General features: G+C 39.7%; 1 protein-coding gene across 4 annotated transcripts; it reads left to right on the forward strand.

The window, feature by feature from the left end:
* Positions 1-719: 719 nt before the first annotated feature.
* On the forward strand, positions 720-21,503 carry tie1 (tyrosine kinase with immunoglobulin-like and EGF-like domains 1). Of its 4 annotated transcripts, XM_010730948.3 has the most exons (24): positions 722-1,025; positions 2,055-2,336; positions 2,462-2,575; positions 2,705-2,860; positions 3,809-3,940; positions 4,192-4,332; positions 4,453-4,581; positions 4,782-4,927; positions 5,809-5,953; positions 6,057-6,215; positions 6,330-6,470; positions 7,734-8,036; positions 8,474-8,764; positions 9,294-9,484; positions 9,674-9,820; positions 9,922-9,985; positions 10,178-10,288; positions 12,638-12,828; positions 13,104-13,217; positions 13,550-13,620; positions 14,530-14,570; positions 14,840-14,936; positions 15,023-15,122; positions 15,582-16,583. In XM_010730948.3, exons 1-24 carry the CDS (start codon positions 962-964, stop codon positions 15,651-15,653), a joined length of 3,402 nt encoding a protein of 1,133 aa, XP_010729250.2. In that variant the 5' UTR covers positions 722-961; the 3' UTR covers positions 15,654-16,583. The 4 variants fall into 4 exon arrangements, with proteins under 4 accessions (XP_027146246.1, XP_027146247.1, XP_010729250.2 ...); XM_010730950.3 differs by lacking the exon at positions 7,734-8,036; XM_027290445.1 differs by lacking the exons at positions 14,530-14,570; positions 14,840-14,936; positions 15,023-15,122; positions 15,582-16,583 and adding exons at positions 21,091-21,131; positions 21,424-21,503 and having other exon boundaries at positions 720-1,025.
* The last annotated feature ends 1,529 nt before the right edge of the window (positions 21,504-23,032 follow it).

Below are 23,032 nucleotides of genomic sequence, written 5' to 3' on the forward strand. Positions count from 1 at the left end.
GTTTTTGTAGAGAAAATTAGAAAAGGCGTGTGCAGAGTTTCAAATTAAGAGTACTTTTAAAAGATTGGAGCAGAAATGGCAGAATAGACACAACAAGCATATTGTTCATCATTTCCTGAGGCTGATTGATTATAACAGCAAGGGGAGGGGTGAAGCTGACCATAAAAACTGCAGCATGTTGAAGTGAAAGAACAAAGCTGTTGAATTTGGCAAAACAAGACACCAGCTGCTGCATTTGGTGTTCTACAAAGAAAATCATGTCAGCTATAAAATGCAATGTCAGCTACAGAGGACACGTGGTGCATGCACAGTGTAGGTCTTGGCCACACAAATGCAAAGTATTGAGATCAAGTACTTATCAGTATGTAGAAGTTATATTTTGATGAACTCTAAATATTAAATTCTCCAAAAATGTATCTGATAACCAAAAAAATCCTCATGCTTCACGTTTGCAAACAAATCAGGAATTAGATACAGTAATAGCTATAGATAATAGTAGTTCTGATGCCACAGGAGAGTCAAAGTGAAAAACGCTCCATCATTGGATCACTGCTAAAACAGAATCAATTGTATGGAAATGCAATCAGAGTGGTTGGCATTGTATTGGAACAAAAAGTGACAAAGTTTAAACTCATAAATACATTAATCGGAATCGGGAAGGTCTGGAGCGCCAGCGCCAGTCCTCCGCTGTCTGGTGACGCTCTTCCTTCCTTTCCCACCCAGACAAAGCTGAGTTTTACTGCAAGTCCAACTCTTTGCTTAGTGTGTGACGGACCGCAATACCATCTCTGAAACCTAGTCAGGAACGTTAGCGAAGAGATTTCACACCTGAATTGGGGCTCTGGATGATTCTCCAAGTTATGCGTAAAAAAGCGCACCATTCGTCGTGACGCAGCGTCATCGTTTTTGGATGTACAAATCTCTCCGTTAAATCCAATTTAAGAACGTCGACTTTTTCCCTATGAGGATTATAAAAATCATGAGGATTTTGTGGGTGTTTGTATTGTGCCTCTTTGGTTCGTCAGGTAAGAGGGAATTTATTTTAAGGCTGTTTGTGTAGCTTTGCTGGAGGAAAGGAGCAAAATATTAAAGTCGGCATTTATTTAAGAGGAATGTGATATATTAAGAGGGGTGTGATAAATAAAGATTAAGTCCCCTACTAATTTTACACATTTTTCATTGTTATATCATTTTTAAATATTTTTGGTTTTATTAAAGTCGTAAATACCCTCAGAGTAGTCGTAAATACCCTCAGAGTAGTGTAGATGTCTGAACCCTTCGGGGAAAATAGGAGCTCATCCATGTTTCCTGCCATTGTTCTGTGGATCTGGGGCTTAAATACCAGAGAGCAGGAATGCTGAACAAACTGACATTATTGGGCTTGGCACTTTCATTAAAATAACTTTTTTTTAACCGAAATATTGTACAAAAGGGGCTGATGTTGCTAGTTTCTCAATCACTATCTCAGACCTCAGTGTATAAGATGTTCTAAGGCTCACTTTTATGAAAACACTATCAGATTCTGTGGCAGAATCAGATAAGTGTGGCTTATAAACTATGTTTTTGCTATGATTGTGTCCTTCATGTGTTCAAATTAACTATATTCTGTGTCAGGTGTATGAAATAAAGTACATCTTATCTTATCTTAAAAGGAACTGAAAACATTCTGTATCATTTTAATCCAGCCGTGACACTTTTTGACATATTTAGTCTGGAAATTGTGCCAAACTGTGGTTTTCCATTGGGAACCAACTACAGCCATTTCTCCTGAATCCTGTACCAGACATGTGAAAGCAGTACAATAACACATCATAGAGATGCTGAGAAACTGAACAATATTATTATATTAAATTTATCCATTTAGAATACATACATGTTCTTATATACAATATGTTTCTATGTGAATGCAATAATGTACAGCAGATTTTAGTATCATATTTGTGAGGAACGGCCCAAAGTCACCAAAAAAGTTTGTAGTGATTGTCTTGTCCCAAAATGGTATATATGTCAATTTTCTTGCCTTCTTGCCTTGGTCTAATAACGTCCTTGTACAGATGCTGTGATCGACTTGACCATGATCTCCACAGCGGAGGTCACCAACCACAACAACTTCACCATCTCTTGTATCAATGGAGAGCGCAGCCCTGCCCAGGTTGAGCTGGACATCAAGAGAGACGAGAGTATCTTCGGATTACTCAAAAAGAATTTTATAGTGAATAAATCCAAGAACAAGGAGGTGATAGCAAGAAACTTTGCTCATCTGGAACACATTGGTATCTTCTACTGTGAATCTCCCCCAGTGGAGAAGATCACAATGATCAACAACCTCGGCAGAGGTGGGTACAGACTTCATACCATGACCAGACCTACACCATGACTCAATTATTTATGTTCTTTTGCATTTAATTTAAATACTAAGTCATGTTTGGATAATTATCGTGTGTATCTGTGTTTCTTTCAGCTAATTTTGTCCCAACTCATCTTACACTGACTGCTAACAGAGGAGAGACAGTTCACATCAGCATGCAGCAGCTACACAATCCCCAAAATAGAGATGTGACGTGGAAGTACAATGGTAAATCAGCATAAGATGGAAGCAGGAAATTTAATGAAGAAGAGAGAAGAATTCCAATTCTGTCTACTAATAATAACTATATACTTACATATTTTTAACTCAGATCTTGTTTTCTTATGTTTGTTTTAGGAAACTATTATTATATGACTCATTGGAATGATATGGTCAATCGCACAGTTGTACTGACAGTGGAGAATGCAGCTTATGCCAATCAAGGCATCTACAGTGCCAGCTATGTGGGGGGTAGCCCCTTTGAGGGATCCTGGATGAGGCTCATCGTCAGAGGTTTGTTCAATTCTGAAGTGATCTAACAAATTACAGGATAATAAAGATATATTAAAGGTGACTCACTGCACAATCTACTAGATTTACTAAGAATTCTTTACTGCCCAAATAGGAAGGTTGAGGTGGGAAAAGAAGCTAAAATTGCCCTTGACGCCACAAAAATATTTTGGTTTAAAAAAATGTATTGTAAAAACAATTCCTGACAAGTCTAGGAGAAGTCCCTCTTCCTGACCAAGAAATATTCAAGCACATAACATCCCATAAAACCTCAAATTGTCATTGTTACACTTTTCTGTGGCAATACACATTATTTAGAGCTTTAAAGGTGCTGGTATGTGATTTGACAGAACCAGACTAGTTTTTTACCCATGTTCCCAGACTTTATGCTAAGCTAACTAACTGTTGGCATTAGGCTTATTTTTAAAGGACATCCATGGAATTGGTATTGATCTTCTCATCTAACTCTCAAAGGGAGCAAATAAGTAAATTAAACTGTTAAATTAACACAACAGTAAAAAAACTGTGTTGATTTTGAAACATGATATGTCTTAGTGAGACAGCACATGTTTGTTATATTCCCTCTACCTCAATACTGTAAAGAGACATCAGTAGTACCAACACCTACTCCACCCTCCGCCTGCTCTGCTTTGAGATTCCCCTGTTTTCTCTCTTTCATGCTCTCCACCAGATGCAGTGTTTTTTTCTCTGCGTTTTCCTACATGATTCCAAGTTTTTTTTTTTATTTCCCTTGAACTTTATATAATGTATTCTCTAATATAAACAGACTGCCTGTGCTTGAAAACTATCCAAACACTGCATGTCTGCATTCAGGTCTACAGGAGATATTGTCATAAAATGATTTGGGATCCAATAGACTGAAACCTTCCGATTTTTCTTGCAAGTTCTGTAAACATATTGAAGGAGGATTTTGCAACTTTTTCCCTGCAGACTGTCCAAGTATGAAGTGGGGTCCTAGCTGTGACAAGGACTGTCCGGAGTGTCTCAATGGTGGAGTGTGTCATGATGTGCATGGAGACTGTATCTGTCCTCCTGGATTCATGGGAACACGCTGTGGGACAGGTTTGTATTGAGCTCAGTACAGTGTCCTCATTTGTGAGGACATTGGTCCAAAACTTGTTCAGGCATTTGCAATCAAAACAACTAACAATTACTGTATAAAGATGAAGCTATAAAATCTAGTCTACTGGTTACACATGAGTACATTGGCGTGAGTAGCCTAGTTTTGCTGTACTCCTGAAGCATGATACAGCGAAAGTCAAGGAATTTAGATAAACACATTTTGAATTTGTCTTTCTCTGATGGTCTTACAGCCTGCAGAGAAGGAATGTTCGGACGAAACTGCCAGCAGTCCTGTGGCTCCAAGCTGACCTGCAGGGGGCTTCGTTTCTGCCTACCAGACCCTTACGGTTGCTCCTGTGCCAGCGGCTGGTTTGGGAACCACTGTGAGAAGGGTGAGTATAACTTTCATTGACTGCATAACATTCATTTGCCCTGTTTTTTTTTCTTAATCAAATTTATATACGTATATATTTAAAACATAACCCTTTTGTGTGTGTCTTTTCTGTTGTAAGCCTGCCGTAATGACATGTATGGACCAAACTGCAAGTTGAGCTGTAAATGCCAGAATGGAGGAGTTTGCAATCGTTTCAGTGGATGCCATTGTCCCACAGGGTGGAGAGGACAGAACTGTGAGAAGTCTGGTAGGTGCTGACTAATCATATTAATTCTTTAGTTCTGCCTCCTCTGTCAAATGGAGTTTTTCTTTCTCTTTATTACTTATCACATTCAATAATCTACTTATTCCTATCCAATGAGTTTTCTCTATCATCATTTTCTCTACTGCCACATTTGGTCACTATTCTCTTCTTAATCTCTGTTCTTTGCCTCTCTCTTTTTTCAGACCGAGCTCCCCAGATCTTGGATTTGGATAGTAATTTAGAGTGGAATCTGAACTCCAGCCCCAAGATCTTTTGTTCAGCCACAGGCAACCCCTTGCCCAGCCATGACAGCATTGAGCTGCGAAAATTGGACAGCACTGTGCTCAAGGTAGAATGTCTAGCTTGCAACACTTCTGCCAAGATAACTCACAGATAGTCTGAATAAAAATACAGAGGTTGAATCAAAAGTCAAATACAATTCACACAAGGTGAGGGTGATCTAGTACAAAATGGGTTCCATGAGAACAGGCCAAGGGTGCCACTTGATTTATCATATCATTATAGGTTATAGGCAGACGGAGCAATTAATGGAAAGACTTGACTTCATTGTTTGTTTAATCGATACACAAACAGACATCAAAACTAAAAAATATATTCTGGAGTCTTATCGTCACTGAAATAGAAGACAGCCAGCGTCAGATAAAGTTTTTACTCTGGAGAGATCCAGATTAGCTGCTTCTCTCTCTCTATACTAAGCTAAGCCAGTAACCTCCTGTTTGTAGGTATTGATCTAACCTTCTGCTAGAAAGCAAATTAGTGTACTTTCCAAAATGTTGTGCTACTCCTTTTAAATGTGTAAAAAGTACTGAATTAATTGTTTCATAAAATAAATAAAGCAGCATGTTGACCTGAAGTCAAATTGCGCTGTGCCTTTAAGATTGGGTTGAAGGTTGAGTCAAGCTCTGAGGAAGTCAACAACACAATGGCCTGACCAGATAAGGCTGTATCACTCTACAGTGCAGCAGTTACCACGTGTTGCCTATAAGTAACATGTTCAGATTCTATGTTTTTCTTTCTGTGCTGTTTCCTTGATAATAGAAGTAATCTGATAAAGAATTGTACTAGCACTTCCCACAGGAACTATGAACATTCTCAGGAGGACATTCATAGCACAAATACAAGCAAAAGCAAAAATAGGAACAGGAAATGGAAATATGGTTTTCATCGTGCATTGCATTGCTATGATGTGTTATGTATTTGTACTCTCAGGCCTCTCGCACTGTCATGGACTCAAATAAGAGTACAGCCCTGTTTGAGATCCCTCGTTTGAGTGCACAACAAGGAGGGCTGTGGGAGTGCAGGGTGTCCACCAATGGAGGTCATGACTCTTGCAAGTTCAACCTCACCATTAAAGGTCTGAAAAAATAAACAGAGAGAAAAAAAATCTTTTGCAACCATATCCAGTTTTTCCAGGAACATCATAGCGAGATTTAAAATATTTTTCTGTGTCTACACAGAGCCCCCTGTGCCAACTACTGCACCCAAACTGCTGGAAAGAAGGAGTAAGCAGCTGCTGGTGATGCCGGGGGACTCCTATAGAGGAGATGGCCCCATTATCTCCACAAAGATCCTCTATAAGCCTGTGAAGAATGGAAACTCCTGGTCCTCCATCATAGGTAAGAAGACAGAGATAGACAGAGATATCCTGAAACCTCTGAATTAAGTTTTTTGGTTGTTTTAAGCAAAGAAATATTCAGAAATCAGCATTTCCAACATCCACTTTCTTTTAGTTTATAGTGACAAAGAGCCAATCACACTGATGAATCTGGAGCCTTCAACAAGCTACCGTGTCTGTGTCCAGCTGAGTCGTCCTGGGGAAGGTGGAGAGGGGGACCTTGGGCCAGAGGCCATCATGGAGACGGATTGTCCTGGTGAGACACACAGATAACTGGGCTATGTCCAATTCATAGGGATCCCACCCTTACTATAAATGATTATATTCTTGAAATCTTGCCTGGGAACAAATGTCTGTAGTTTGGACCAAAGCGGTTAAGGAAGCATAATTATCTAAACTAAAGTAAATTCTCATTATTTGTGCTGAATAGTGTTTTTCCTGGGCCTCATGGAGCCAGTTATCTTTTCCCCAGTGTCTATCCTGATGACTTAGATATGGGGCAAATATAGAAAGACGCCCAGTGGACTGAAATGATCCGTGGGCACTTTACTAAATAAAATGAAGACCCTATGGGATCCAAGCTAAAATACCAAAAAAAAAACAAAACAAAACAATGGTCATCACTCAGCTAGCTAGGAATCACACAACTAGAATAGCAAGAACATGTATTCAAGCGGCAGAGACTGGCAGATTCAGAGCATATCTGAATGTGTGAGTACAGAAAAGATCATGGAAAAAACATAAAATCATAATATGTGGATAGTTCCATGTGTAAAATAGAACCAGTTTCATCTCTTGAGGAAACATTGGTCTCTTGCACAAGCACAAACTATTTATAATAGTGTATTTGGTGACTCTTATGTCTTTGAGGAGGACCGTAACCGAACAGTTGCAAATGCAAATTATATTCTGTCTCAACGAATACTGTATTTATGCTAGTCATTCATCCATCTTCTCATGAAGTTGTGGGTTTATCACAGAGCATTGATTCTATTCTACTGTGAATGCTTCTTATTTTTTGCTGTGAGCTCCTTTATTTCCTTTGTGCAATGCAATGGAAAATGGGAAAATAGTGTACATCACCATGCACACTCAAAAATCAAGGGTTTAGAGTATACATACTGATTTGTTGTCACTTTTCCTGTGTAAACATACATACTACTCTGCTTAGAATTAGTATGTGGTTTGGACCACAGACATTCAAACATATTCAGCCCTCCAATGAAACAAACTGTATGTCTTTGGACTGTGGGAGGAAACCAGAGCACCCTTATGATTTAATTCAGAAAGGACCATGGCCAAGATTTAGAGCCAGTACTTTCTTGTTGTGATCTAACAGTTCTAATGACTGTACAGCAGCCACATGAAATATAAACTGATGTTTCTGTCCAATTCACTTCAGAAGTACTGTATGTCTGTCCCTGTGGGTAATTTGAGAGAACTGTTACTGACCTAATGAGACAAATTCACAAGGAGCTGCCGGTCCCCTCAGTTCATCCCGTGTTCTCTGTCACTGCAGAGCCCACAGTTCAACCTGTGATTGACATCAGCTCGGGGGAAGGTCGCAATGCCACTGTTCGCTGGCGTCTGCCCGCCAACAATGGCGTTAATGCTGCTACAGCCACTGGCTTTTTAGTGCAGCTCTTCGGGCCACCACCCAACACTGAGAAACTACTGGAGGAGACCACCCTGCTCAATGTGCTTTCCACAAAGTTCTACAACTTGGACTACCAGCAAGACTACACCGTGGTGGTGCGCCTCATCAACTGTGGCAGCCAGGGGCCACCCTCCAAACCCTACCAGTTCCGCATCCACAGCCAGGGTAACTAGAAACTCTGCTGTCAGTAAGCAGCAAAGAAGGCTTGATTCCTTCTGAATGTTGCTAGATTTTTAGCATACTTCACAGCATTTACAGCAGTTTCTAAGAATTTCTTAGATTCACTTTAAACACTAAGGAAAAGAGTAGCATTGGTGCTTGCTGGTTGCTTGGTGACTCTCTCCCCGCCCAAAAAGAAAATGTTTAGCAGCTGATAGTTTGGTGTCAAAGAATAATCCAGTTTAGTCTTCAATTAGTGGAGATCAACAAATTAAAGAAAGATCCATCCAAAAAAGCAGTAATGAATGCTGTTAAACCCTTGTTTTTGATATGAAGGCTTTTCCAGAGCATGCAAGCATAAAAGCTTGTAATTTTTTGTTTTTAAATATAGTTCCAGAATCATTGTTGATTGCCCTGACTGTGATAATTTCTCTGCGTCTCAGGTCCATCATCTCCACGTAACATCAAAGCCCAGCCTCTGTCCGTGTCAACCATCCAAGTGAGGTGGCAGCCCCCTGAAGATCCCAATGGAGGTATCATTAAATACACCATAGAGTACCAGCCAGTTGGCCAGGGGAGCCCACACCCTTGGGTGGACACGGACGATGGAAACAAGACCACCAAAGATGTGACAGCACTCAACGGCAGCACATTTTACCAGTTCAGAGTTAGGGCTTTCTCCAAAGTGCCAGGAGAGTGGAGCAAATTTGTTCAGGCGAAGACACAAGATGATGGTAAGTATGAAAGTTATTGTCTGCTTACTCACCCCATGCAGCATTGCTACAGCAGCATCTAATATGCTTGATATGTTTATATTGTTTGATCAATTCACATGGTGGATTTGGAAGCTAGAAGGTTTGGGAAAACCTTGTTGAAAATATTTTCTCTCCGGGTTGGCACAGTAGGGCAGTTGGATTACGGGAACTGGTAATCTTCTCAAAAAGAAAAATTAAATAGTCCACTGTAATGATAAAAGGACTATTTATCATTTCTCGGATATATTTTCCATTCGAGCTAAAAGTAGCACTCTGTGAAACATTTCCACCCTACCATACTTATGGCTATTATTGTGCTTTTCCCAGGTGACGTTGAACAAGACCACCCACACAGGGACAGGGATTTACTCAGGATAATAATACATACAGAGCATATTTATCTCTACTATCTGAAAATCATTTCCATGTCCTTACTTGTTTTTTTCTCTCAGTCTTCCTTCCTGACCCTCTGTTCTCACTCTCCATTTCTTTCCCTCTGCCAAAAAAGGCCAGATTTTACTCGCGACCACACAGGGTGTGACTGCGAAGCCTGCTTCAGACGGTTACCAGCTGTTGGTGGCAGTGGTGGGCTCGGTGACTGTCACCTGTGTGACTATCCTGTTGGCACTGTTGGCTCTTTTCTTCATCCGCAAGACGCTGCTCAACCGTCGACGCACATTCACCTACCAGTCTGGATCGGTAAGGACGCACCAGAATTTGTTTCAGATTTTTTAAATTAGAATTTTGATAAGCTGAGGGATTTACTGAGTCCTGGTTGATATCACATCTGATCTGACAAAGCTCAAATGTATTTGGGGAAAATCCTACTCTAGAGAACTTTAATATATGTGTATTTATTGCCAAGCTTAAGATTGTTTATACCCTCAGGGTGAGGAGACTATTCTGCAGTTTAACTCAGGAACTCTGACCCTGACACGGAGGCCTAAACCAACACCAGAGCCCCTCACTTATCCAATCCTGGAATGGGAGGATATAAAGTTTGAAGATGTCATTGGAGAAGGAAACTTTGGCCAGGTGATTAGTCTAATAATATGTTTTCTAAAATGTGTCCTTCTTTGGTTTCTTTTCTTTATTCACTCAGTTAAAAATGTAGCTAACAACTGTTTCAAAACCAGGTCATCAAAGCCATGATCAAAAAGGATGGCAATAAAATGAGTGCAGCCATCAAAATGCTGAAAGGTAACCTTGGCACACATTCCTGCAAACACTCACAATATATACAGATACTGCACATGATTCCCATGCAAACAAATATAATCCCAGTGCAGTGCATTCTTTAACTGATGTGAAAATTTAATTTCAAAGATGTGAGCAGAAGCTGCTTTGCTTGCAGTTTGTTAAATGATGCGGTGTGTGCTGATCTTCTTCCAGAGTTTGCTTCAGAGAATGACCACCGAGACTTTGCAGGGGAGCTGGAGGTGCTGTGCAAACTAGGCCAGCATCCTAACATCATCAACCTGATAGGAGCCTGTGAGAACAGAGGTGAGTGAGCGACACCTAGTGGCTAATATAGATAATGACATGTGTCATACTGATGGTAATGATGTGCAATACTGTTTTTGGCAGGGATAGGAATTCTCAAATCATATAAATAAACCGCATACTGTATATGTTAACAGTTGGGTCAAAGAAGAATCAGTTGATATGTGAGCTCTAAATGTATTTGCTAATGCATTTTAGTCCAAATCTATCTCTGTATGTAGTACTGTAAATGAACAGGTTAAATTCGTTCTGTTTGAGATTCAAACAGATCCTCCCATCTGATCCTCAGTCATCTGCACCTGGAAAGCACCAGAATGTGTCCAATCTAAATAATCCTTGCCTGCCAGAAGCGTTTTGCACTATCACATTTGTTTGATTTGTCCATGTGCCTCACAAGCATACTGCTGTGTCATGTATTTATGTATTTGTATAAGGTTTCCTTGGCCCCCGTTTTTACCATGGAGTATCAGTTTCCCACAGCTACAGCCAATGCCTTGAATTGTTTCGTTTGATCGAAGGTTGATAACGTTTGAGAGAGGAAGTTTAGTATGGAAAGTACATCAGTGAGGACATTACCAAACCAAATCAGCCTTGAAAAATAAACATCTGACTGATTCAGTCTATCTGTATCTCTGGCTTCAGGTAGCACTCGACTCTGCAGATCTTCACTCTGCTGTGTTTACATCTGTTGTTTAACCAGCGTTTATCCCAACCTCAACTAGAGCAACAAAACCTTGTTCATATGAACAGTATTACTTTGGACAATCAAAAATTAATTAATGTAGTTATAATATTTTTAACAAGTCCTTGCCCTCCCATAATGCCTTGTCTTTCTCATTTACATTAAATTACAATCATATCAACATATCAACTGTAGAAGCAGTGAGACAATCCTTTTAACCAACTTCTTTTTTTTGTGCAATTTGTAAATTTGTAAGGCTTTTTGAAAGGTTGACACATTAACACATGCATAGCCTATTCGGTTTACATTTTGGAGTATAGACTGGATGCTTAACTTACAAACTTGATTGTAAAATGGAGAAAAAGAGGAAGGAAGGAAGGAAGAGGGGAAGAAAGGGTGGAAGGAAGGATTGTTGAGGAGAAGGAGGAAAACCAGCTGGAGGAAAAAGATGGAAAAATAAAGAAAGAATAAAGACATAATATTACTTTGACATATAGTGTTCCTCTCACGTTGCTTGCTGTGGTAACACAAGCTGTTGCTCAGTTGCTGTTTTGCTGCTTTATATGTTTTTCTCATTTTTTCTTTTGTTTGAGGCTGTCATTTGGGGCAGATATATGGTTTTGTTTTCAGTTCATACACTTTCTTATCTTACAGTGATCTGGCATAAATTCACTATTCAGATATCAACATTGTGAAAGAATTAGGTGTGTGCTGGAGAAATCTAGCACTGAACTGTTGAACAGCTGGACACGAGGGAGGAAGTGCACAAAGAGCATATTTGATAGATTTAAAAAATGTCAAGGGGAAGATCAGCATCAGGTTTTATAGTGTACACTGTAGTGTGTTTTTTGCTGAGCTGTATGGTGACTTCATGCTGATATAATAGCATGAATATACATATAGAGTATGTGCCAGGACAAAATCTAATTCACTGATTATCCTCTTATCTCGAACAGGAGAAAGTACAATCCAGAAGAGAAAAAAAAACATTTTGTAAAGATGTTGCCACAGGAAACACAGCATGTCCTGATTAACATAACTTCTTGTATCTGAGAAGCATAATTGTATTAGGTTCCAAATCTTCCAACTAGTCTGTCCATCGCCCTGTTATTTCTTTTTCTTGCACATATGGTATTAACAAATTGTGCTGGCATTCTCTCTGGTCCTGGTAAAGTCAACATGAAACCCTTCCAACAAGCACAAATGCCTCATGACCTGTAGGAACTCTTGCTTTGGCTGAATGCCATCATCTATTGACAAAGCCTCCATCTGGTTGAGTTCTGTGAGGATTTCATTAAAGACCTGGCTTTCCTCAATGTCAGTGTCAAGACAGAACTGTTGAAGGCCAAGCTCCTTACCATCTGCATTCATCCCCCAGCCTATTACTGTACAGGCAAGTAAGTCAAGTCCGTCGTGAGTCTGGCTGAGCTGCTAACAACTTGTACAGATAGGATATGAAAAGTTTATTGGCCTTAACCCCAATAATCCCAACAAAATTTTACTGTGATGTCAAATATGTTTTTTTCTCAAAGTGAGTTTAAATTTTATAGTAGGACATCAAACATCAAGGGACATTTATGGCCAAGTCGCTTCCATACAGTACTAGCACAGGGTAAAGTGCAGACGCTGTCCTCTTACTGATGTTATTTCCTTTCTATTGTCTCCAGGTTACCTGTACATAGCCATTGAATATGCTCCCTACGGTAACCTTCTGGACTTCTTGAGGAAAAGTCGAGTGTTGGAGACCGATCCTGCCTTTGCCAAGGAGCATGGCACTGCTTCCACTCTCACCTCCCAGCAGCTGCTGCAGTTCGCTGTAGATGTGGCAACAGGAATGCACTACCTAAGTGACAAACAGGTAAGTAGGAGACGGTGTTTAAAGTGTAATAACTCAGCATATGTGTTATTGTGTTTCATTACCTATGCATATTATTATATTAGAAGCATATTTATAGCCTTTATTCAGAATTACATTTTACAATACTTATTTAAGCTGTTACATCATGCATATTCTAATAGAACTTTGTCACTTACTACATTGTACTGAAGCTGGTAAAGAAACATCATGATTATATATGTTTGACTAGTATTATTACTAGTAATAACACCTCTCCTCCACTCTGTTGGTACTAGTTCATCCACAGGGACTTGGCAGCCAGAAATGTCCTTGTAGGAGACAACCTTGTGGCGAAGATAGCAGATTTCGGCCTGTCCCGCGGTGAAGAAGTTTACGTTAAGAAGACAATGGTAAGTGCTGGTGCTGAAGTTTTTCAGAAAATGTTGATTTTAAGTCAGTAGGAGGCACTAGTTATTTGGGAGAGAAGGATTTTTATATTCTATGTATTTCCACTTTAATAAGAGTGTATTAATGCTGTTAATACCAGCTGTCAGCTATCACATCAGCTTTTTTAATGCACACATTTGTTACATGTTGAAGACAATAACTGAGTTATCAGTGGCACAGACAAAATGCAATGGAAAATGGTATTCATTCTTATATATATATATGTACACACAATCAGACTCTACCCATGTTAATTTGTCAACAAATCAGAATTTATTTTTTGGTTGGCTTTCAGGGGAGGCTACCTGTACGCTGGATGGCCATTGAGTCCCTGAACTACAGCGTCTATACGACCAAGAGTGATGTGTGAGTTACACTGGCAAACTGTTCAGAATTTTAGGTATATTGAGTAATATGGCATCCATCTGATGTTGCAAACTTGAGACCAGTGGCTTCATGCACACATCCTGAAGTATCATCTATAATCTAAAACATTTTACAATCACACTTCTTCCTTCTCATTTCTTCTTTATCATAGTAACCTCATTAAAATGATTTCTATTAAATGATTTATGTACACCACAAAATGCCAGAGAAAACAGGCACAGAAAACCACAGAAAACAACAAATCTTCCCTTTGTCACTGGTGGAGTGATAATAGTGTGCTGTGTAACTAAAAAGCACAACTAGAAGCCTTTGGGACAGAAATGGGAGCAAGATCTGAGACAGAGTGAAATGTAGTGCACTGAAGAAAAGACAAATGCAAAGACAAAGGAACACGCAGACAGCACAGACATTTGTCTGCTCATAGATATACCACAAAGCATTGTGACATGTAAAACTGGTGTTTTCTCATGAATTCATTCGCTGATCACATTAATGCCTACTGCTATTGAGACACTTCACTGGTTCCTTATCAGTTCCTGTACACATTTATTTAACTATTTAAATTTGCAAGTCATGCTTTTGTTTCGACACTGTGCATTGTAGAAACACAAAAATCAGGAAGTTTTACATTCAGCAGCAGCGTCTACATTCATTTCAAGTTGACTAGACCAAATATTGGATTCAAATATTTCACTTTGTATTGTAATTATAGATTAGATGATGCTATTTTAAACTTTAAGCCTCAACTCGCATATGATCAAAAAAGGATGAAGGCATTAAGTTAATGATTACTTTCAGGTGTTCCGAATATAATCCTCATATTTTTCTCATTCCTCTCATTTCTATTCTGCTTTTCTAACATTTCTGTCTTTGCATTTTCTCTCACAGGTGGTCTTTCGGTGTTCTCCTCTGGGAAATTGTGAGCTTAGGTATGTAAGCAGTCTGTCATGAACCCAGTGTCTTTCTGCACAGAAGCTGTACCATTTACTCTCATCAATTTACGTAAATTAAAAATACTAGAGACATAGATTTACACTTTCCAACTGCAGAAGTTGAGGAGCTCTAGTGTGTATGGTCACCTCAGGACAGTTTTTTGTGATCATATCTATATTGGCTGTTCCTGTGGTTGAACTGATGATAACGATCCTTATCAATGTCTTGCATTTACCATCACATGTTTTCTTCCTGTGTTTGTCAGGTGGCACACCATATTGTGGCATGACGTGTGCTGAGCTTTATGAAAAACTTCCACAAGGCTTCAGGATGGAGAAACCCAAAAACTGTGATGATGAAGTGTAAGTATTTAGCACTTTGTATCTAATGACTAGCTTTTTTCCCCCTGCATTTTACCGTATTCATTCATGTATATCTCCCTGTCCAGCTACGAGCTGATGAAGCAGTGCTGGAGGGATCGCCCCTACGAGAGACCCCCCTTCTCCCAAATCTCTGTCCAGCTCAACAGGATGCAAGAGGCCAGGAAGGTAATGCTGCATTCACACAATGTTGGCAAAAAGAGAAGAATAGGAAAATGTTCTGTTGTTAGTGTGGAGTGTTCAAACATTACTTCAAGTTGGTTGCCACAATGCCAAAACCATATTCATGGTCATGTCAGATAGTTAGAAATGTAACATAATTATCTAGTTACATGTTCGGTATTAGTATCAGAAATCATTCATACTGAACTACTGCAAATTGTAGGTTGGATCTATTTGGCACCAGTTTGTTTACATTGGCTATCGGAAATCCTGATTTCCCCCCTTACATTTTATACAGCTATGTGTATGACATGATTGTTTTTTCCCTCTGTGCCTCATATTTCCAGTCTGTGCAATATGTCATGAGGATGTTAAAAAGCATTAGCATGAAGTAAAAGATAGAGTTATCATACGTCTAGCTTACCTTGAAAAATCTTAAATCACAAGCTTCTATCTATCTTCCAGGCTTACGTGAACATGGCTCTCTTTGAGAACTTCACCTACGCTGGGATAGACGCCACAGCCGAGGAGGCCTGACTACCAGCCCCCCCAGACCCTAGCATGTCACATAGCCCGAAAAGGAAGTCTCGAGGATGGTCGCCGCGTTACTGCCACCTCCCTGCTGCTCAACGTCGAGACAGGAGGACCAGGTGCTCCACCAAAGCCACCCAGCTATAGATGGAGGACTGTGAAAGGACACTGTGTGGAGGTATCAGAGGCAATAAGAGATGAGGAGTATCACTGGGCCTTTTGGGAAATACTGACCCCCCCTATCACCACTTAGCAATCTCAGAGAAAAGATACAACATTGTACCTCTTGCTGTGACAGAAGTTACAATGTTGGAACCTTTTTTCTGAGTGATGAGGGGAAGCGGCAAATAAGGAGCTATGTGACTTGCTGAAACACCACAGGGTCTGTGGGGTGTCAGCGCTGGACTTTTTTACTTTCTCTCCATTCCTCTACATGGAAAGGAAAGTATTTTTTATAAGGATGAAAGGACACAGTGTGGATCACAAACACTCAAGTTCTCAGACTATTAGAAAAGGATGAAAGGCACGTACATTGAAGCACTTAAAAGCAGCCTCATTTATGCCATCTGTGTCTTTTACTGTTTGCTTATCACTGCCATGTTAATGTAACTACTACTGTATGTATTTTGTCTCTTTTTAAAGGACACATAGATGTATCAAAACCTCCTATTTGAATGTAGTTACGGACTGATGTAAATGTAACCATGGTTCATGCTTGACGTGTTGCTCAACCAAAAAAGTAGTTGTTTGGAAAATGCAACTAATACAGGGCAGATGCACAGCAAGTCCACCAGCTATCACCACTATAGTTTACTTTTATAACTATGCAGCTTAACGCAATGTATAGTAATATATCCATCATATGAAAATGTACAGTATGGTTTCATTAACTGGTTCCTTGAATAAAGGTTTTTCATGGTGACTGGAATCACCACACGTAGTTGTCCCATTTGCTTATGTCCAGTTTCCAGTTAAAATAGGAATTTCAGTGAGATAATTTTAGCAGAGATTTTTGTGTTGTGTTGTGTTTTTGTTGTTATTTCTGGCCTTCTTAACAGTGAGCATGTTGGGAAACCACAAGCCAGGCTACTGGGGGCCAAAGTGTCCTTGTAGAGCTCAGGAACCCTGATCCCTGCTGCACAGAGCTGATCTGTCACTCTGTTTCCTCAAATCAACCGCAGGCACAGAACTGTCACAAACATGGTCTCAGTGGGCCAGCTTCCTCTCGACTCTCATACATAGACACATAGGCACATATTTGATCTTCATATAGAAAATAGGCCTTTTTTTAATAGACCTAATGAAACATATGAAGACCACTTTCTCAAACACATGTTGACACTAATTAATCAAAATATTTTTTTGTAATTGTACTACTACAGTGAAATTATTACATTTGTACTAAGCAGCTACAAGAGAAACCATATATAAGGTTAAAACAAGTTGTTATAAACAAGTTGGAACAAAATACTATGTTGTGCATGGCTATCTTGTAGGAACGAGATAGATTACACCAAAAATCTGTATCTGTATCTGTATCATAAGATCTGAAATCTTATTCCCACATAACGTGTTCCCACAAGGTATGCTCATATATTATGTTTGTCATTTGTGAAACAGATGTTTTGCTCTTAAAGGATGAGCAGAATCTTATCCTAACTAACTTGCTACGGCAGCTGCCGGTGTCTGAGGCTGTTGCCACTCCCTTGGCGGTGTGTGGGGCAGCTGCCACTGACCTGCCACGGCAACTGCTGTTGTTATGGACATCTGTTTTTATTGTTTATTTTATAAAAGAGTTGTCAGTGTTGTATTAGACTCACTTGAAGTAGCATTTTCATTATGTGATTTCTGCATTAATTTGTTTTTCTTAATTAATCTCTCAACATCTGAACCACTGCCATTAACAGGACAAGAGAGAGAGAAAGCACAGAAACAATTCACCCTTTTGATCCTCGCATGAAAGCTAATTGCTTGTAAAGGTAGGTGACTCACATCTTGGATGATAGTTTACACCTCTGTCATTCACACATAACTCATCAGGGCCTTCATCAATGCAATAGAGCAATAATCAGTCAGCCCTTAAAAATAAATATCAAATATCCAAATAAAAACAAATCAAACAGAGAAAAAAGGAAATTTACATTGTTACATGTGTGTCCTTTTTAAGGATACATTATTTTTTTGGCCTTTTCAAGCTTTTTTATTTCCAACAGAGACAGCTGAGGAGTGACAGGAATGTAGGAAGAAAGAGATGGGGAACGACATGCGGGAAAGAGCCACAGGTCGGATTCGAACCCTGGGCTTCCGCATCAAGCACTGAGCATACATTTAATGTGCCATCCTGAATGTTAAATCTCAGTTATTAAGCTGTCTGTATTTGATATGAGAATGAATGGTTTATATTATTGTCCAGTAGAGAGCAGCAGAGAAAACATATTGCATATTGGGGGGGGTTTACATGAAGTGGTCAAGGCATGTAGCTAGGCAATATGAGATCTCAAAAAGAGATTTAAGAACAGCTTTATTATCAAACCTTTCAGTTGTCCACCCCCTGTATTGAAGCATCTACATTTCTACATCTACAGTGTAGACTCCAATCCTCTTCCTGATGTTACTTCTCCATGTTAGCTGTACACAGCCATCACACAGCCAGCTCCCTATGGTAATCTGGACTTCTTGAGGAAGAGCTGAGTGTTGGAGACTGATCCTGCCTTTGCTAAGGAGCATGGCACTGCTTCCACCCTCATCTCCCAGCAGCTCCTATAGTTCGGTGTAGACGTGGTAACAGGGATGCACTACCTAAATAACAGGTAACAAGGAGAAAAGGATTATATAAGTGTGGCTGCTTGTATATTTCTTTGTGTGGATGAATGCACTTTCTTGAAATGAAAGGCCTCAAAGTCACCAACGACATCCTCCTCTCCACAGACTCTGGTCACCTCAGCATCCTCATCCTCCTGGACCTTACTGCAGCCTGTGATACCATCAACCACACCATTCTTCTCCCTCCTCAAATCTTCTCTCATCATCACAGGCACTGCACTCTCCTGGCTCCAATCATGTCTCACAGACAGATAATAATTCATTTACATTAACAACTGGTCCTCCTCCATCGCTCCTCTGTCCCAAGGCATCCCCCAGGGTTCAGTGCTTGGTCCTCTCGTCATCATACTTTACATGCTTCTCTTTGGCAACATCATCCGTCACCATGGTCTTCACTGTTACTGTATGTTAACAACATCTGACTCTACATCTCCACCCAAATCCATCACCTCTGTCATTCACTCCACTCTCTCCAACTGCCTCACCAACATCCTGGATGCACACTAACTTCCTCAAAGTCAACTGTGGCAAATCAGACATGATTATCATTGGCCCCAAATCCCTCACAAAAACTGCTCACAGTTTCTGCCTCACGATCATCAACTCCACCTTGTCACCTTCCCCTCACAGTCGCAACCTTAGGATCATCTTTGACAATAACATCTCCTTTGAACATCACATAAACCAAATCACCAGAACTGCCTTTTTTTTTACCTCAAGCTCATTGCCCGACTCCGCCCATCACTCTCCTTCTCTGCTACAGAAACCCTCATTCACACCTGTTATGACCCAGGGTCATAATTTAGTATTTTTGTGGTCTTGATGTGTGATTTTTCTGTGCTGTTGTTCCTCCCTGCCTGAGGAGGGTGGTGATGCTACCACCCTTAGAGTCTCTCTCTCCAGGTGCTGTTCCTCCCTGCCTGAGGGTGGTTTCTCCAGGTGCTGGCTGCCAATCGGTGAATGGTTACTGGTGGAGTTGCTATAAATGGCCGCTGTGACTGTACCGACCTTCCAACTTTCAAATCAAAAACACACCTTTTTAAAATTGCTTTTAATGTTTAGCCTAGTCTAATGTGTTTTTAGTGTATTGTTGTTATTTGTTTGATGTTATTTGCTGCTTCGAAGTTTTTGGTGTAAAGTGCAACAGACATTTACCAGTATATCCAGACACCAGTGTATATCTGTAATCTGACAGTTAACAACTTATTACTTATTGTTGCTGAATCTAGTATGGGTTGTCTTTACCTCAGACAGCAGCTGAGAGATTAAGATAATAATCAAGATGGCCTGTAGATGGCAGTCACATCATATTCTTTTATATTTTACTTTTCGATACTTACGATCAGACCCCTTCCATGTTAATTTCTCAATAAATCAGAAGGTTTAACATGAATCTGTTGCTTGGCTTTCAGGGGAGGATGCCTGTATGCTGGACGGTCATTGAGTTCATGAACTACTGTAATGACCAAGAGTGATGTCTGAGTGACACTGTCAGGCCATGAGCTCTTGTATTCATTACAACAGGTGGGTTTTTTTTTTTTTACGGCAGGCCAAGCTCAAAATGTTTTTCATGCAGCAGCTTCAGGTGCATTACGCTGAAACCGCTGTGCAAAAATGCAAAAATATTTCAGAGAATTTTGGGGCATATTGACTCACATGATATGCTTCTGATGTTGCAAACTTAAGTGGCTTAGTGGTTAATTCACACATCCTGAAGTACCATCAAGAACGTTTTGCAATCACAATTCTTCCTTCTCATTACTTCTTTAGCATCACAGGAACCTCATTAAAACTATTTCTGTTAGATTATTTATGTACACCACAAAACGCCTGCCCACAGAAAACAACAAATCTTCCCTCTGTCACTGGTGGAGTGATAATAGTGTGCTGTGTAACTGATAAGCACAACCAGGAAGCCTCGTGTGCAACTTGGCAGACATAGTGAGACGTTGGTCTGTCAACTGTGCCTAATTATACACAGTGGATAACAAGTTAGAAGAGCGTAGGACAGCTAACGGAAGAAGTGTGAAGGCTGCCTGTGGGTTCAGGGAGTGCTGTAAACAATCGTAATAGTAGTAGGAGAGTATGAGAGAGAGATGAGAGCAAGATCTGAGACAGACTGAAATGTAGTGCACAAAAGAAAAAAGATAATCAAAGACAAAGGGCCAGGCCGACAGCACATGCATTGTCTGCTCATAGATCTACCACAAAGCATTGTGACTTGTGAAACTAGTGGTTTTTCTTGTGAATTTATTCACACGTCTTAGACAAGATAGCAGTGTCATCCTTTTAAGACACTTCAGTGGGTCCTTAACAGTTCCTGTACATATTTATTTAATTATTTAAAGGAGGTTTTACACGCAACATGAGCATTTACATTAATTTTGTGACTACATTAAATATTGCATTAAAATATTTCACTATGCACTGTAATTGTAGATTAGCTGGTATAAGATGTTATGTTATTTTCTTTGCAAAGCCTCAACTTGCATATGATCAAAAAAGGATGAAGGCATTAAGTTAATGATTACTTTCAGGTGTTCCGAATATAATCCTCATATTTTTCTCCAATTTCTATTCTGTTTTTCTAACATTTCTGTCTTTGCATTTTCTCTCACAGGTGGTCTTTTGGTGTTCTCCTCTGGGAGATTGTGAGCTTAGGTATGTAAGCAGTCTGTCATGAACTCAGTGTCTTTCTGCACAGAAGCTGGACCATTTACTCTCATCAATTTACGTAAATTACAAATACTAGAGACATAGATTTACACTTTCCAACTGCAGAAGTTGAGGAGCTCTAGTATGTATGAAAGTCATTTCAGGACAGTTTTTTGTGATCATATCTACATCGGCTGTTCCTGTGGTTGAAATGATGATAATGATCCTTATCATTGGCTGTCTCGTGCTTATCATCACCATAATAAGTATAAACATGTTTTCTTCTCTGTTTTTTTAGGTGGCATGACATGCGCAGAGCTTCATGAAAAACTGCCACAAGGATACAGAATGGAGAAACCCAAACTGTGATAATGAGGTATTCAACTTTTTGTGTACTAATGAATATAATATTCTGACTTTCTTTCCTGCATTTTACTATATTTATCCATGTTTTTCTCCCTGTCCATCTATGAGCTGAAGCAGTGCTGGAAAGCTCAGCCCTACAAGAGACTAGAAATCAAGGACCAATTCAGCAAAACATAAAAACTACAACAATAAAACCAATTAAAATGTTAAAATGCCTCAAGGTTATAAAAGCATGAATTTATTTTTCTGTGCATATCCAGGCTGAGACAGGAATGGTCTGACCAGCAAAATTTTTCAGATGAAAACAATGTTTTGGAGACATTTCGATATCTGAATTCAAAACTGAATTCAGAATCTCAAATAACTCCCGGGTTTGTGACCTTGTCCAGGAACTAAAGATGCTCAGACAGGTCGTCCATCTGGGATTTAGGCCTAAATATTATTTTATAGAAAATTGTTTTCCATCCAGTCATTTATATCATCGAGGCAATGTACCAATGTGCACCTAGTATGCCACATAGCCCCAAGAGGAAGCCCAGAGGATGAACACTGCATTACTGCCACTGTCGAGACCCCCACCTGTCAGTACAAAGCAGTTTCAGAAAACACACACAACATTGTAGCTCTGATTGGGACAAAAGTAAAAATGTTGGACCCTTTCCTGCAACCTAACACAATATATGGTAATATATACACCATATGAAAATCTACAGTATGTTTTAACTGGTTCCTTAAATAAAGGTTTTGCATGATGACTAGAATCAACACAAGTAGTTCTCTCAGTAGTTTCAGTGACACAGATGACGTTAGCAAAGATTTTTGTGTTGTGTTTCAGTTGTTGTTTTTGGCCTTCTTAACAGTGAGCATGTTGGTAAACCACACGCCGGGCTACTGGGGGCCAAAGTGTCCTTGTAGAGTTCAGGAACCCTGGTCTGCCCTGCTGCACAGAGCTGATCTGTCACTGGCTTTCCTCAACCAACCACAGGCACAGAACTGTCACAAACATGGTCTCAGTGGGCCAGCTTCCTGTCAACTCCCACACATAGACACCAGCTATACAACAAATTTGGAATAATGACATTTATTTTTATCCCCATCTGGAATCTATCTTTTGAGTACCTTTGAGTAGTTGCCATGGGCACTACTGTAACCCCATGTTATGAATGTCATGTTAGGAAAAAGGCAAACATTTTGGAAAAATCTAACTTATTTACCTTGCTATAAGGTAAATATAAAAAATGTCTAAAACAATATTGTATAAAAAATATTTCCTGGAGCAAAAGTGTAATTCCATATTTTTATCAACTGTGCCAGCTTAATGGGTCTCCATCAATAAAGCAGAGTTGCACACCTTTAAAGGTAGGTCTTACTAGTTAAAACTAAAAAGCTAATAGCTAAAAAAGCTAAACAGAAAGACAATACAAATTTCTCAGATGAAGTCTATGTAGTGTAGTTAATGTAAGTTTAACTGTTGTGTTTTACTTGTGTTAGATCACTATCTTTTTTTGAAATCTTCCATGAACCATTTCCTGGCATCATTG

This window comes from Larimichthys crocea, chromosome XVII (genome assembly GCF_000972845.2).
Source record: "Larimichthys crocea isolate SSNF chromosome XVII, L_crocea_2.0, whole genome shotgun sequence".
NCBI lineage: Eukaryota > Metazoa > Chordata > Actinopteri > Sciaenidae > Larimichthys > Larimichthys crocea.

What these genes read in the sequence shown, in the direction of transcription:
- tie1 (XM_010730948.3), top strand. Translation starts at nt 962, where the DNA reads ATGAGGATTATAAAAATCATGAGGATTTTGTGGGTGTTTGTATTGTGC. An exon ending in TGTGACGTGGAAGTACAATG is followed by an intron (nt 2,576 to 2,704) that starts GTAAATCAGCAT and finishes TGTTTGTTTTAG; the next exon opens with GAAACTATTATTATATGACT. An exon ending in ACAGAACTGTGAGAAGTCTG is followed by an intron (nt 4,582 to 4,781) that starts GTAGGTGCTGAC and finishes CTCTTTTTTCAG; the next exon opens with ACCGAGCTCCCCAGATCTTG.